At 40.9% G+C, this 13,123-nt stretch overlaps 1 protein-coding gene and 1 long non-coding RNA gene across 2 annotated transcripts; one reads left to right on the forward strand and one right to left on the reverse strand.

The window, feature by feature from the left end:
• Positions 1–4,976: 4,976 nt before the first annotated feature.
• LOC111081625 (putative gustatory receptor 97a) lies at positions 4,977–6,324 on the forward strand. Its single transcript, XM_022377731.2, has 2 exons — positions 4,977–6,029; positions 6,091–6,324. The coding sequence occupies exons 1-2, from the start codon at positions 4,977–4,979 to the stop codon at positions 6,322–6,324; spliced, it is 1,287 nt and encodes a 428-aa protein (XP_022233423.2).
• A 3,358-nt stretch (positions 6,325–9,682) lies between these two features.
• On the reverse strand, positions 9,683–10,381 carry LOC111081628. The gene is made up of 4 exons (XR_002608637.2): positions 10,175–10,381; positions 10,011–10,113; positions 9,832–9,944; positions 9,683–9,772 (listed from the first exon to the last, which is right to left on the reverse strand). It is a non-coding gene; the product is annotated as an uncharacterized LOC111081628 (long non-coding RNA).
• Positions 10,382–13,123: the final 2,742 nt, after the last annotated feature.

Consider the following 13,123-nt stretch of genomic DNA (forward strand, 5'->3'; position numbering starts at 1 on the left):
CTCTTCACCTCTTCCCGCTCTCAGTCCACCTGATGACTTTGTGTGTGTGCTTGTATTTCCATTTGTTTCGGCGCGGGTGTGAAGCTCAGCTTTAACTTGAATTCCCGAATTCCAATTTCCCTTGTCTACATACATATCTCTCTTAAAGGATTCGATATGCAGCAGAGTTAAATGGGGATTTTAAGAGAGATGGGACGAGGCATCGTATTGCTTATTTTTTGACCCATAATAAATCAATGACATACACGGCTTATGGCCGAACAGTCCCACGCAGAAAATATTCACCGAACTGCATCCATTTAGACAACGTTCTTGCTCCCAACTGCTTCCATTCAATCAGCTGCTCCACTCGAGACAGACTCGCCGAAAGGGGTCGAAGAGTTAAGGGTGTATTAGATTTCAGGTCGAAAAGGATGTGTGTAACGCAGAGAAGGACACGTTTGAGTCGATATAGCCATGTCTGTCTGTCCGTCCGCCTGTCCATCGCGATAAACGCCTAATCTCAGAGACTTTAAAAGATAGAGCAACCAAATTTTCGAAAATAACGGCATCTCCCAGATTGTCGAATCAGATCGGATCAATATTATATTACAGCCAAAATGAATAAATTAATTTTCAGTAGCTAAGATACCCCTTCCAGCGCTGTTAGCGCACAGTCTCTTCTGCTCACACACTCTGCCTCGTGCAGTGTGCGCCCTCTGGGGAAGGTTTAAGAAGAGAGATTTAGATGTAGATGAGCGATGTAGCAAAAAAATATAAACAGGTAAAATATTTAAAAATTCCACATAAATCATAAGCTCACATATATACTAACTGAGTACGCGTATAAAAGTAGAGTCGCGGCAACTGAAGCGACTCACAACGTTCCTTCTAGTTTGTTTCTTTCTTTTTGTTGGAATGCACCAAAAAATTCCAAAAGCGAGCACAACGCTGATTTTTAGGATAAATCTGCTAACGGACGTGGATGAGTTCATCCAGGCCATCATCCAGGCCTACAACATGCATATATGTACATAAATACATTTATTAAGAATCAGATCACAGATTTCGACAGCTTTAAGTGTAGCGCTTAGATCAGCTAGATCATTTTTTTTTGTGGTGCCCTCTATGGGGCATGATGGTAGAGCTCCGGCAGAAGAACACGCCATCTGGGCCTCAGGTTTGCGGGTCAAAGGAAAGGGCAGAAAAAGGCAGGGATAGCTTAACAGACGGAAATGTCAAGCAGAATTTCATCTTTTTAGAAGGCTTAAGGGTTCCCGCTGATTTCGCAGCGTGGCTTCGGTCTTCTCATTTTTCGACGTTCGACCTGGACAGGTGGCTGCAGCAGAATCAATTTTATTTGCAAGTGCTTCAAAAGTAAACAAAAGTAATAGTGAACAAAAGGAAACTATCCAGCAGCGAGAGGGAAGAAAAATTGGAATTATAAAGCGCCAATTCCCAGCAGAGGTAAGCCCGGGGACTTTTCGTCCCGCATGGGGTGCGGCCTTGGAGCAGCTCGAGCTGCGAAGGAAGAGCGAAAAGAGAAGATCGGCCATTCGCGAGTATTAGAGGCTCATCTGGGGACAACGAGTCTCAAGAGGAGTCGCTGGAGGAGATACAACCTCAACGCAGAGACCCAAAAAGGGGTCCAGGAAAATTGGATGCAGCAACAGCCTAAAAATTTTTGTTTAATGCCTTATTAGTAAAAAGCAGGCGAAGAGCACGACGAGCGCAGCGTCGTTTTGGTGCTTTCCCCAGTTTTGGTTTAAGTAGTAGAAAGGGTAGCAGCAAATTAGCCGGAACAGGGCGGTCTGTATGCTGCGTGTTGGGTTTTATTACTAACAAATGTATACTTCAGGATTTCTTATAATGTATATTCATGGTGAAGTTAAGGTAAGGTTCGGGTCGCGAAATATGGTATAGGAACATGGTTAATATAGATATTCATTAATTAAACTCAACTACATCCTCGGCCTTGTCAAAGACTGATTTTATCTCTAGCGCATACAACAGTTGAATCGGTCGTCGCAAAATTGTTTGATTCTTCAATCTCACGTCGCATGCTCTAGCTCGCCCATCTCGTCCGATGTACCTCGCAGATATCACTCCCAATTTCCAGAGTAACCGAGGTTGATGATCATGTTGCACAAGAACTACGTCGCCTTCGTTTAGGATGTCGCTGCTATGTTACTCCAATCGGATTTGAAGTTTTCGCAGTTTAACACTCGGGAATCTCCCAAGAAGTGCGCAGGTTTAAGAGGTTCCAAATCTCGTGAGTCGCTGCTTGCGTATGTAAGTGGCCTTTGGTTCACTACGCTATCCACTTCGACGAGTAATGTTTGAAGTTCTTCTGTATTCAATTTGGCTCTCCCAATCGTGGACTTTAAACAATCTTTTATTGTGCGTACAAGACGCTCCCAAAATCCGCCCCACCTGGCTGCTCGCTCGGGTATGAATTTCTATTTTATTCCGTTTTCCGCTGCAAATCATTGTAATCGATTTGATTCCAATAGATTTTCTAATTTCTGTAATTCCAGACTCGCTATTTTAAATGTTTTCGCGTTGTCCGATATGATGATTTTGACTTCTCCACGACGAGCGATAAATCGCCTTAGAGCATTCATGGAGGTCTCCACTCTCATGTCCTGAACCAGTTCGAGGTGCACTGCGCGAATTGCTGCGCAAGTGAAAAGCATTATGTATACCTTCTTTGGTGTATCGCTTGGGTTTCCAGTGACATAAAGGGGTCCTGCAAAATCTATTCCTGTTGTTTCAAATACTTTACTTGTGACCAGTCGTTCGACCGGTAAAGTTGTCCATGGCTCGTTAGCCGATTTAGAATCGAGTCTTCTGCAAATAACGCAGCGCTTGATGATACTCTTTATAAGTTAGCACCCTTTGATTATCCAAAATCGCTTTCTTAATTTCGTCAATGTTGCATTTATCCCGCAATGCTTAAGCTGGGTATGCGCGTCTCTTACAAGAAGTTCTGAAAAATATGAGTGTTTTGCCATTGTAATTGAATTACATATTTCCTCAAATTCGCTCTTCAACAAACGACAAGATAGTTTTAGGATTCCGTCGTCCAATATAGGGTTTAGACAAATTAGCTTGGAATTCCCTGGAATGCCGTCACCCTTCTTTAGTGCTGTCATCTCTGCTCCAAATTCTTGCTGATGTATAAATCTGATCCAATAACGTTCCGCTTCTCCAATTTCGTCAGCTGATAGCTCAATGATTTCCTTGTTTGAAGTTGAATTGAAATGCTTCGATTTTGATTTAAGGCATTTTATGAAAGGAAAGACAAATCCTGTTACTCGTAAAATTTTCTTTAGATGTCCGAACCGTTGAATAGGAAATATAGATTCAATTTCCACATTGGTAATGTTTTCTTCTGTCTTCTGGTCTTCCGTGTCTGTTATCCTCGTTGCTGGACAAGTGCTGCTACAATCCGATAGCCATGGTGGTCCATGTCTCCACAGCTCTGAGGTCATAAACTTCTTAGCTGATATTCCTCGGGTCAACAAATCAGCTGGAATGCACTTGCCTTCGCAATGATGCCAATCGTATACATTAGTTAATTTGTTGATCTCGCTTACTCTTGCCTTGATATACGGCTTTGTCTGTTTTCCACCGCCGACGATCCAATTCAGAGCAATACTGGAATCAGACCACATGTATTTATTAGCAATTTTAAGATTCAGTTCTGATATTAGATACTTAGCCAATCTGGATGCAACTAATGCAGCTGTCAACTCGAGCCTAGGTAGGCTAAGCACCTTTCCATTCTCCTCCTCTTCCTTCTTTTTTAAAGGACTTACTCTGTTTTTCGAACATATAAGCTCGTCTTTATATTTCCATCGCGATCAATTTGTCTGACATATGCCACCGCTCCATACGCTGATTGACTGGCGTCTGCAAATACGTGCATTTCCAGCTCTGATACGCTGCCGCTTGTTAAACATCGTTGCACTGCAAACTCCTGAAGGTTTGCGATGTCTAGCTGCCACGCTATAAAATCTCGTGCTAATTCATCTGGCAATAGGACGTCCCAATCCAGATGCTCTCTCCAAATTTTTATACCCGTACTCAAAAAAGAGTTAAGGGGTATATTGTATTTGTGGTAAAAGTAAAAGTCCGTCTTGATGAGCGCCTAGATCTCAGAGACTATAAGAGCTAGGGCAACCAAATTTGGTTTCCAGACTCACGTGATATCACACTGCTACAAGTGTATTTCAAAATTTCGCCCCGCCCCCTTCCGCCCCCACAAAGGACGAAAATCTGTGGCAGGCACAATTTTAAAGATACGATAAAACTAAAAACGCATTATCGTAGAGAATGCCCATATCTACCAGACTGCCGAATCTAAATCAGATCGGATCATAATTATAGCCAGAATGAAGAAATTAATTTTCAGTCGCTTCCCCTGCCCCCTCCTGACAACGACAACGCAACTCATTTTCTCGCTCGCACACTCTGCCGCGTTCAGTGCGCGAGCAAACCCCCAGGCGGAGGAGATGTAGAATCTAAATGGTACATGTACATTCTACATGTTAGATGTAGAATATACATTGTATATGTATATGTAGATAACAGATGTAGCAAAAAAATGTAATATTAAAATTTTTTTTTTAATTTTAAAATTCTAAAAAATTATAAGCTTAAAAATGTATATACTGACTGAGTACGGGTATAAGTAGAGTCGCGTCCCCAGAATCGACTCACACGTTCCTTCTCGTTTAAGATGGAATATCGTGATTTTTAGTTATTTGAATTTTAATTTTAAGTTGGAAACTTCCACCTAGCTCTGGAACTAGCCCACTAGAGCTTTTTACAAATTCAATACTCTTGTTATTTGTGTCCATTTATTTTGGTTCATCAAAGCAATTACGACAGATATCATTGAATCAGCGATAAGGACGAAGCGTAATTAAACGGCAATTAAATCAGTGGCGCAGTGCAAACGACTGCCCAATTGCCCTCTTCAATTTAGTACAATGGAAACCCTGAAGGAACAAACAGCACGAAGGATATTACCGGACTTTTTTCAACGGCTACTACCACGTCGCTTTGACCGCTGGAAAGTCCACAGTAAAGTAGTGCTGCCGTGTCTATCCATAACATTGCTTCTTAACACTCTGTACGGGCTTTACTGGGGTCGCTTCAGTGTAAAGCGTGGCAAGTTTATACTTTCGAAGCCGGTGGCTGTCTACAGCATTTTGGTAGGGTTGAGCCTTGGCGTTTACTACGTGCTACAGGTGTATGAAGAGTTCACCAGTGGCCGCATCACCGGCAGGGACACCATTAAGATATACTGCTACATGAATGTCTGCATTTGCCTGCTCAACTATGTGACACAGTGGGCTATCATGGGAAGTATCATACGTTTCCAAAACAGTGTTCCCTTATTTCGTGTGTCCAATGCCCTGGACATGTCGATGATGATGGTGTGGCGAGCACTCATGCATTGTGTCATTAAGATGATGCTATGTCCGTTGATTGTGTACGTAACATTGATACTCTACCAGCATCGAGCACATCCGGACAGGGAATGGACCAGCCTTGCCTCTTTTAGAGCCATGCTGCCTCTGATAATATCCAATCAGATTAACAACTGCTTTTTTGGCGGCCTGGTGATTGCCAATCTAATAATTGCCGCCATCAATAAGCGGATACGCAGCATTGTCAGGGAGGCCAACATGATGCAGACACCACTGCAGATGGAGCTGCAGAAGCCCTACTACCGCATGAGACGCTGCTGCGAGCTGGCTGACAGTCTCGATGAGCTGGCCATTAAGTATTCCCTAACGGTTTCCTGCTCCAGTAGATATCTACGCTTCACCGACTGGTCCATGGTCGTATCTATGGTCATGAATCTGATTGGAATCACGGTGGGATTCTACAATCAATACCTGGCCATTGCCGACTATTACATCAACGAGGAGGAGTTCTTTGATCTGCATCAAGCCATTGTCCAGTTGGTTTTTCTTTCGGTGCCGTTCATGGAACTCATCCTGGTCTCTCGCATAAGCAGTGAAATGCTGCAGGAGGTAAGTGCTGTGATGAAAGTACACCAAGAATTATCTATTATAGGATTTCAACCATTTGTAGACCAAGAAAACTGGAGATCTCCTGCAGTGCATTGATCTGCAGCATGCTGATGTGCGTTTCAAGCAAGTAGTCAACTCCTTCTGGCTACAGGTGTCCACCATCGACTATAAACTGATGCCACTGGGCCTAATGGAGCTGAACAGCTCGTTGGTCAACACAATTTTCTCGGCAGTCACTGGATTTCTCTTAATTCTGATACAGAGTGACCTCACGTTGAGGTTTTCGCTCAAGTAAAAATGATAACTACAATTTCAATTCCAGAATTGAATGATCCACTCGATCCACACAGTCGCTTAGAGAGACTCAGAGTAGGGATCGGGATCAAGATATGCTTAAAAAATGTTAACTTCATGAAATAGTTAAATAGTTTCAAAGCAGCTCGAAATATTAGCATTAATATAACTTAAAGGAAACAGGGTATACAAATGTCCATTAATACTTCAAAAATTAATTTAAAAATTTTGTTTGCTGAATGAGTTGGATAATTTGGTGAAATCTATTGCATATATATTGATACCATTAATATCATCATTAATCAGTTATTGGCAGTAAAAAACCTGCACAACTTTTTGCGAACCAGTTAACCAAATATATCAACCTCAGCTGAACTTCTTGATTTTCCATAAAAGTTAATTTTTTAACAGTAACTAAAATTAAAAATACTTTTTTATCAATATGAACTAGTTTCTAAGTTTCAATATTATTTGAAAAAAAAAACCGACGAAATCAATTTTTTAAATGTATTTTTAACCAAAAAAGTGTATTTGTATAATATTATTTACTAACAAAAAAAAAATGTTTCATCAAATTTTGGCCCAGCCTAATGTCCATACTAACAGTTGACATGCAAAAAGTATTAAAATGACGTCACATTCCGAACACACGTTTTATGCTTCTATTTTGTATTGATCTTTTTTGTGCAAACCTTAGCAGAATCCACGGATTTATATCGATAGTTTCCTATCGGGACCGTGTGTGGACTGAGATATTCCTGACACACAGCTCAAGAATATATATATGTTCAACAATTATTACTGAAGTGTAAAAGCCTGTCTCCAGCACCGCGGAAAATTCCTTCCAGGAATTTACTAGTTATTCCGTGAGGGTGTGGAACATAGCTAAAACAGGGTTGATGAATCAGCTGTGTTTTGTAAACAGAGCCAATTGTGAAGTTCAACTGAAATTAAAAAAGGAAACAAAAATTAACTCGGCATATATTGTTGCTCAACAAAATAATAATTTGCATCTCTCTTTTATGTTTTGCGCACAGTTTTTGCCTACATCTTGCACCATTCACTTCAGGAATAATTGTTGAACATATATTCCTGAGCTGGGTACACTACTCGACAAAATCGAACTTTTTTTTTCCTCAAGGATCCAAACCGACTTTTTCTGATAGATATTGGGATTTAAATTTTTTTAAAGAATTATGGTTTTTTTTCTATGGCAGAACTTTTTTTTGAAGAATTTTTGAAAACTGGTATTTTTTTTAAAGCTTTTTTCAGAGGTAGCGCTTGTTTTTTTCACATAACTCTAGTATCTTTCATCTGGTTGTTAAGAACTTTACTATTTTGAAAAGTTTATTAAAACAGCTAGAAGTTGAGCCCAAATACTTTGTGATTTCAGCTTACCGTCTGGGAAATATAAAGCATTGAAATGCAAAAATGATGATTTTGACTTTAAAAACTCAGGAAAAGTCGAAAAAAAATTATATCCTGTGTTCTTTATTTTTTTGTGTATAGGTGCATTTATTTGGCGTCTTTATCGCTCATTAAAATCTATGGAGAGACTTTGGAGCTAAAATTTCTTGTTCTTTATACAAACGACATGCTCTGGGTGTTACGCTCCTGGAGACCAAGCAACTCAAATATCTAGGGTAGCTGTTGTTTCTGGTGATTAATATCATCATAGAGTTAAGTTTTGGGTTTGAAAATGGCCTCCCACACGGAGGTGCTATTGAGCAGTGCCCAAGAAATGGTCCACACCATGGAGCTGACGTTCCAGTGAGCAGTGTCTCTTGCAAAAAGTCGCCCAACACCAAGCGATGGACTGTCAAGAGATGGCATGGACGACTGCTATACCACGTGATCCCAGTCCCACTCCGGTCTGCTGCGTGACCTCAATTTCAAGGTTAAGTCCAATTACTTCCATGTGGGGATGTGTGTGCACTGCGAGAAAAGGTCACCCGACATTACTAAATATCTAAAAGGGCAGACTGTATGTTCTTACCATACCTTCCACACATTTTTCCAGGTGGTGACAATTCTCGACCGTTAAACAGGGCTGGGGCCAAAATAAGGGCTAGATGGTTGACTTTGAGGCATCCTTCCAATCGAAATATCAACAACACGTTTCCAGTCCAGCAAGAAGTAGGCCAGAGTGTCGCGATGAGCCTGCTGCAGTATCTGCATTACGTGCTAGACCTGTGGCTCGTAGACCGATTAACTACATTACGGATTAACTAAGCCACATAGATATTAAGTGCAGTGGGGTGGGCGCTCTGAACATAAGTTCCTGAAAGTTGGGCAGGAGTAGAAAATTTACCGTCTCCTACTCCTCACCAGCCTGTTTGCATGACTGTCTAATAGCAATAAGCAAGGAAAAATAAAATTGGTACATATGCATGTATGTATGTATGTATGTATGTATGTATGTATGTATGTATGTAGAAGTGTCAAATGCCTGAATACAATGTCTGGATTAATATCTTTGATCTCGGGCTGAACATTCAAAAGATTCGCTAGATCTATAGATCTATCATATATTTTCATACATATATCTCTTATTTTTCTGTCCCGATTTTAGGTTCCTTAGAGAGGAGAGGAGATCGAAACCCCGTACTTATGAGAACAAAGCGGAGCTGCATACCGACAGCTTATAAATACTCAAGTTTATGGACAGTCAAATCTAAGACGGGTACTCGGTTTCTTTCCTGTTAAGAATTCGACCTTCCTCGATTCCACCTCATCTCATCAAGACATGATATTAAGTAGGTTAAAACTACAGAACCATCTCGATGGAGAGCAGTAGAGCAGTGGAGTTTCAGGCAGCGGAGCGAATTGATGCACTTTATGGGGTTCGGAAACGCTTCCTTTAAGCTGTTGCACACATATACACGAATCTAGTGTACTCCTATACTCTTGGAGTACCGGGTATAAGTCGTAGACAGTGGTGTACATATTTTCCATGTTACCGAGCCACTCGACATCGATCTGATTGCCACAATTCGTCAGGTGTTTGCCATAAGCCGATAACATAAACATAACACAATCAACATTCAAGTCGAATGTCCGATGACGGACTACCATTCGGATCTCAGACATCTTCGGGTCTTATTCCGTATTAACTCAGATACAAGATTAATAATATTCCTATCACATCTTACAAATACATTGTTGAATTCATACGCATCGCAAATATCAAATTGTAAATCAAGCACGCTAACCATTTACTAACAAAAACGTCATTGCATGAGCATCATACATACACTTCCAGTCATCATATTTAAAAGTTAAAACAATTAATCAAGTCTTTCAAGAAAACAATCAGGAGGTGGCGTTAACCCGTGTCAGACGTGGAGGCCAAATAAATCTTTCAACTTTCAACTAAGCATTTAATAGAGATTATTCACAAATTTAACAGAACTGGTAACATTAGTCTCAAGAATGGTGTCAAGAAATGGCTGCATGGGGACATCAGAATTAATAATCTATAAACGAAGTAGAGATATTTGATTCTTACAATTTGCTGCATTACGCTATTTATGGATGCGAATATCAGGGGAATAGTGATGCGATCGCCAGTTCCCCACAGCCTCAATGCGGAGGTTGTGGGGCGGTTCCATCAACTCTTTTCTGTAAGAATAAAATAAGTTAATAAGCTTCCCCTGGTACTCGTACTATTGCTATTTGGGCACTTACCAATATCAATAGGCGTTGAACTTTATGATATCATGTGTCTGTCAATTGTGTATTGTAGCCCTCATTATGCGTTGTCAATAAGTAAACGGAGTTATAGGTATTTCTAGAGAATAGTCACGAGATAGTTGGGACTTAGAGGTTATGATTTTGTAGATTCTACCTACCTTACATCCAAAACGTGCACTGATGTGATGCCATCCACATCCACTAACTGGAGGATGTGCGACGGTACCATCACCGGCTGGTAGGTACTTCTTAGCCCCTTAAGTGTGTTGTGGATGATGGTTGAAAAGTGAATTCCAATTCTCACGAAAATTTGAGAAAATGTAAGATTTCGAATTTGGAATTTGGAATTTGGAATTGTTTGTGTGTTCGAAACGATCTCCGGCAATGAAATGATTTGTTTCACATTGAAGTCCCGTATCTGCTCGTGACAGCTGCTTTTGTGCTACGACTGGCCTGCTACGAGTATTTCCAAATATGTATAGCCCACAGCCCCGCCACACTTTCCAACCCTTCGATCACGGCGACAGCGAAAAATGTTCGCATATCTTGGGCAGATATGATTTTCTTCTTCGTTTCTCAAACTAAGGCTCCTAACAATTGCTGCTAAGAAATGGTGATATAGTACAATACAGCTACGTTTTGTACATCGTAGCAGGTGACGAATCATGAATATACTCGTATGCATATGATCCCGAAACGAAAAAGCCATCGGCAGTGTGGTGGAAACGATTGTGATGGAAATGCAGAAACGAGGAAAACTGCATTGCATCTCTCACAACTAATGCGATCTTTTTTAATCCTAGCTATCAGCAAAGACTTGTTTTAGAGCTACTTAGAACATTCTGAGTGCCATAAGTGTGGCGAAAAGTGGTTAAAACGTTTCAAAATAGGTGAATAGCCCGGGTATAGGGATATATTTTAGATATGATTAGATAAACATATGGATGTTTTAGGTTTTTGCGACGATGTAGCCATGTACTGTCTGTCCGTCGTTCAGATATATGACCAAGTCCTTGCTGCACTTGCACTTAACGTTATTTTGATTCGTTAGATTCCCTGTATAATGAGGCTGGCGAATGAAAGAATGGAGAACGTGCATTACCACAAGCTGCAGAACATCGAAAAACTTGTGTAAGGTCTATGAAGTTCCTGTCTAAGAGTTCACGGGTTCACGTATCGAACGGTTTGTAACGCTTAACTGTGATTTAGGGAGGATTTTTATAAGTGATGCCTTAAACGACTCCTAATTTACGCGCCTTACGAACTAAATAAGAATACAAAGGATCTACATAAGTTACCTGTAAGCGCTGGAAGGGGGTAGCCACTGCAAACTAATTTCTGCATTCTGGCTATAATAATGTTTCGATCTGAACCAGATTCGGAAATCTGCTTTATACTGTAATTTTCTCATATGTTCGAAATTAAGATTTCCACAAATTTTCGTTCTCTGTGTCGGCAAAAGGGGAGCCGAAGAAGTCACAAATGTTTGGATATAAAATTTGGTTGTTTTAGCTTTTAAAGTCTCTGAAATCTAGGCGCTCATTGAGATGGACGGGCGAACAGACAAGCTATATCTTTTCCTTCTGTGCGTTACACAAATCCTCTTCGACCACAAATCCAATTTGAACGAGAAGGAACGTTATGAGTCGATTCAGTTGCCGCGACTCTACTTTTATACCCGTACCACTAGCCATACAGTATATATGTATAACAATACATAATAATTGTGTACTAGGGGGCAAGCCCCCTGCGCAATCGCTTCGCTAGCTCACACACAACCCTTCACGCACATCGAATTTTGTTTAATCTAAACATAATAAAAACACATGAAACACACGATGCATGCGGGCAAAAACACACAATATTGACAAATATTTTAGTAAACTACAATTTTACATACCTGAACTATGGTTTTCTTTCATTAAATTTTAAACTTTCTTTTCTTTGTTTGCGAATGTGCGTAATCAAACATATTACCCGTCTGTCCGTGCTAAATTGTCTAGAATCGACCCTAGTCCCTCGTCTTGAACATCTACATCACGACTACATTCACATGATTTGCAGCTCGTTTGTGTACGCAAAAGGGAACAAGACGCGATGGATTTTCACTTAAGTCCGTTACTGAAAAGATTCAAATTAGTTCTGTTAAGTTCATGCCATTGTGTATTGCTCTCAAAAAAGCCTCTGTTATGTGTTAAAGAGGTTATATTGAGCTGCGACAGCTGTCAGCAGAAAAACGGAATCTGTTGTTGCCCTGCACAATTTTATTTCAGAGCCAATTTTAAAGTTGGGTAGTTGCAGACGGGCTGATCGGTAACAGAAGGTTACCTAATCATTAGCCCTGCAGTCAGTGTCCAATATTTCCGATAAGAGAAGTCGGAGACTGCTGACTGGCTCTCGCGTGTGAGTGGATTGCCCGGTAACCGAGGGTTAAGGCAATCGCCTCCCAACAAGTGTCCAATATCCCAGGTAAGGTGATCGGTGTGCACCGGTACCGTGGGAAAGGAATTTTATTGGCACTGCGTGAATATATTCTTAGGAATATTTATTTTTTTTTAATATTATTTTAGGTAGGTACTCATTGCGTAAGCCCCTTGTGCCGGTCCATGGGATCCATGGTTCGTTAGAGGACTAATAACACTATGTCTGGACGTTGATATGCAATGACTGCACCATCAAGTGGCCCATGCGACACCAAGCCGAAGCCTGTTACGCGCGGAACCCAGGCAGAAACGCAGCCCTCCTCCCGCCCAACCGACCGAGGGGCGCTGCCGCATGACGCGCGACGCGTGTTACCGAACCGATCGCGAGCATGCAGGAAAGATAGGTGTTAGACTAAAATTCGAGGAAAATTAGAGCTAAACACAACTCAAAGAGCTAAGCATGCAAAGATAGCTAAAAAATATAACTAATTACGGGAAAGGTATGTTAGTATTAGTGATTTAAGAAGAGGAAGGGAATTAGTAGTTGATATTATGTGGTAGAGGGAATTGAAGTCCGAGCAAAGTACCCTAAATGGTTCGTGCAAGGAATAATTCGATCTACAAAGCGGAAGGAAAAGAGGAATGAAGTTTCTAGTAGATCTAATAGGAATCGTAAAGTTTATG

Source organism: Drosophila obscura, unplaced genomic scaffold (genome assembly GCF_018151105.1).
Source record: "Drosophila obscura isolate BZ-5 IFL unplaced genomic scaffold, ASM1815110v1 contig_74, whole genome shotgun sequence".
NCBI classification, from domain to species: Eukaryota; Metazoa; Arthropoda; class Insecta; order Diptera; family Drosophilidae; genus Drosophila; species Drosophila obscura.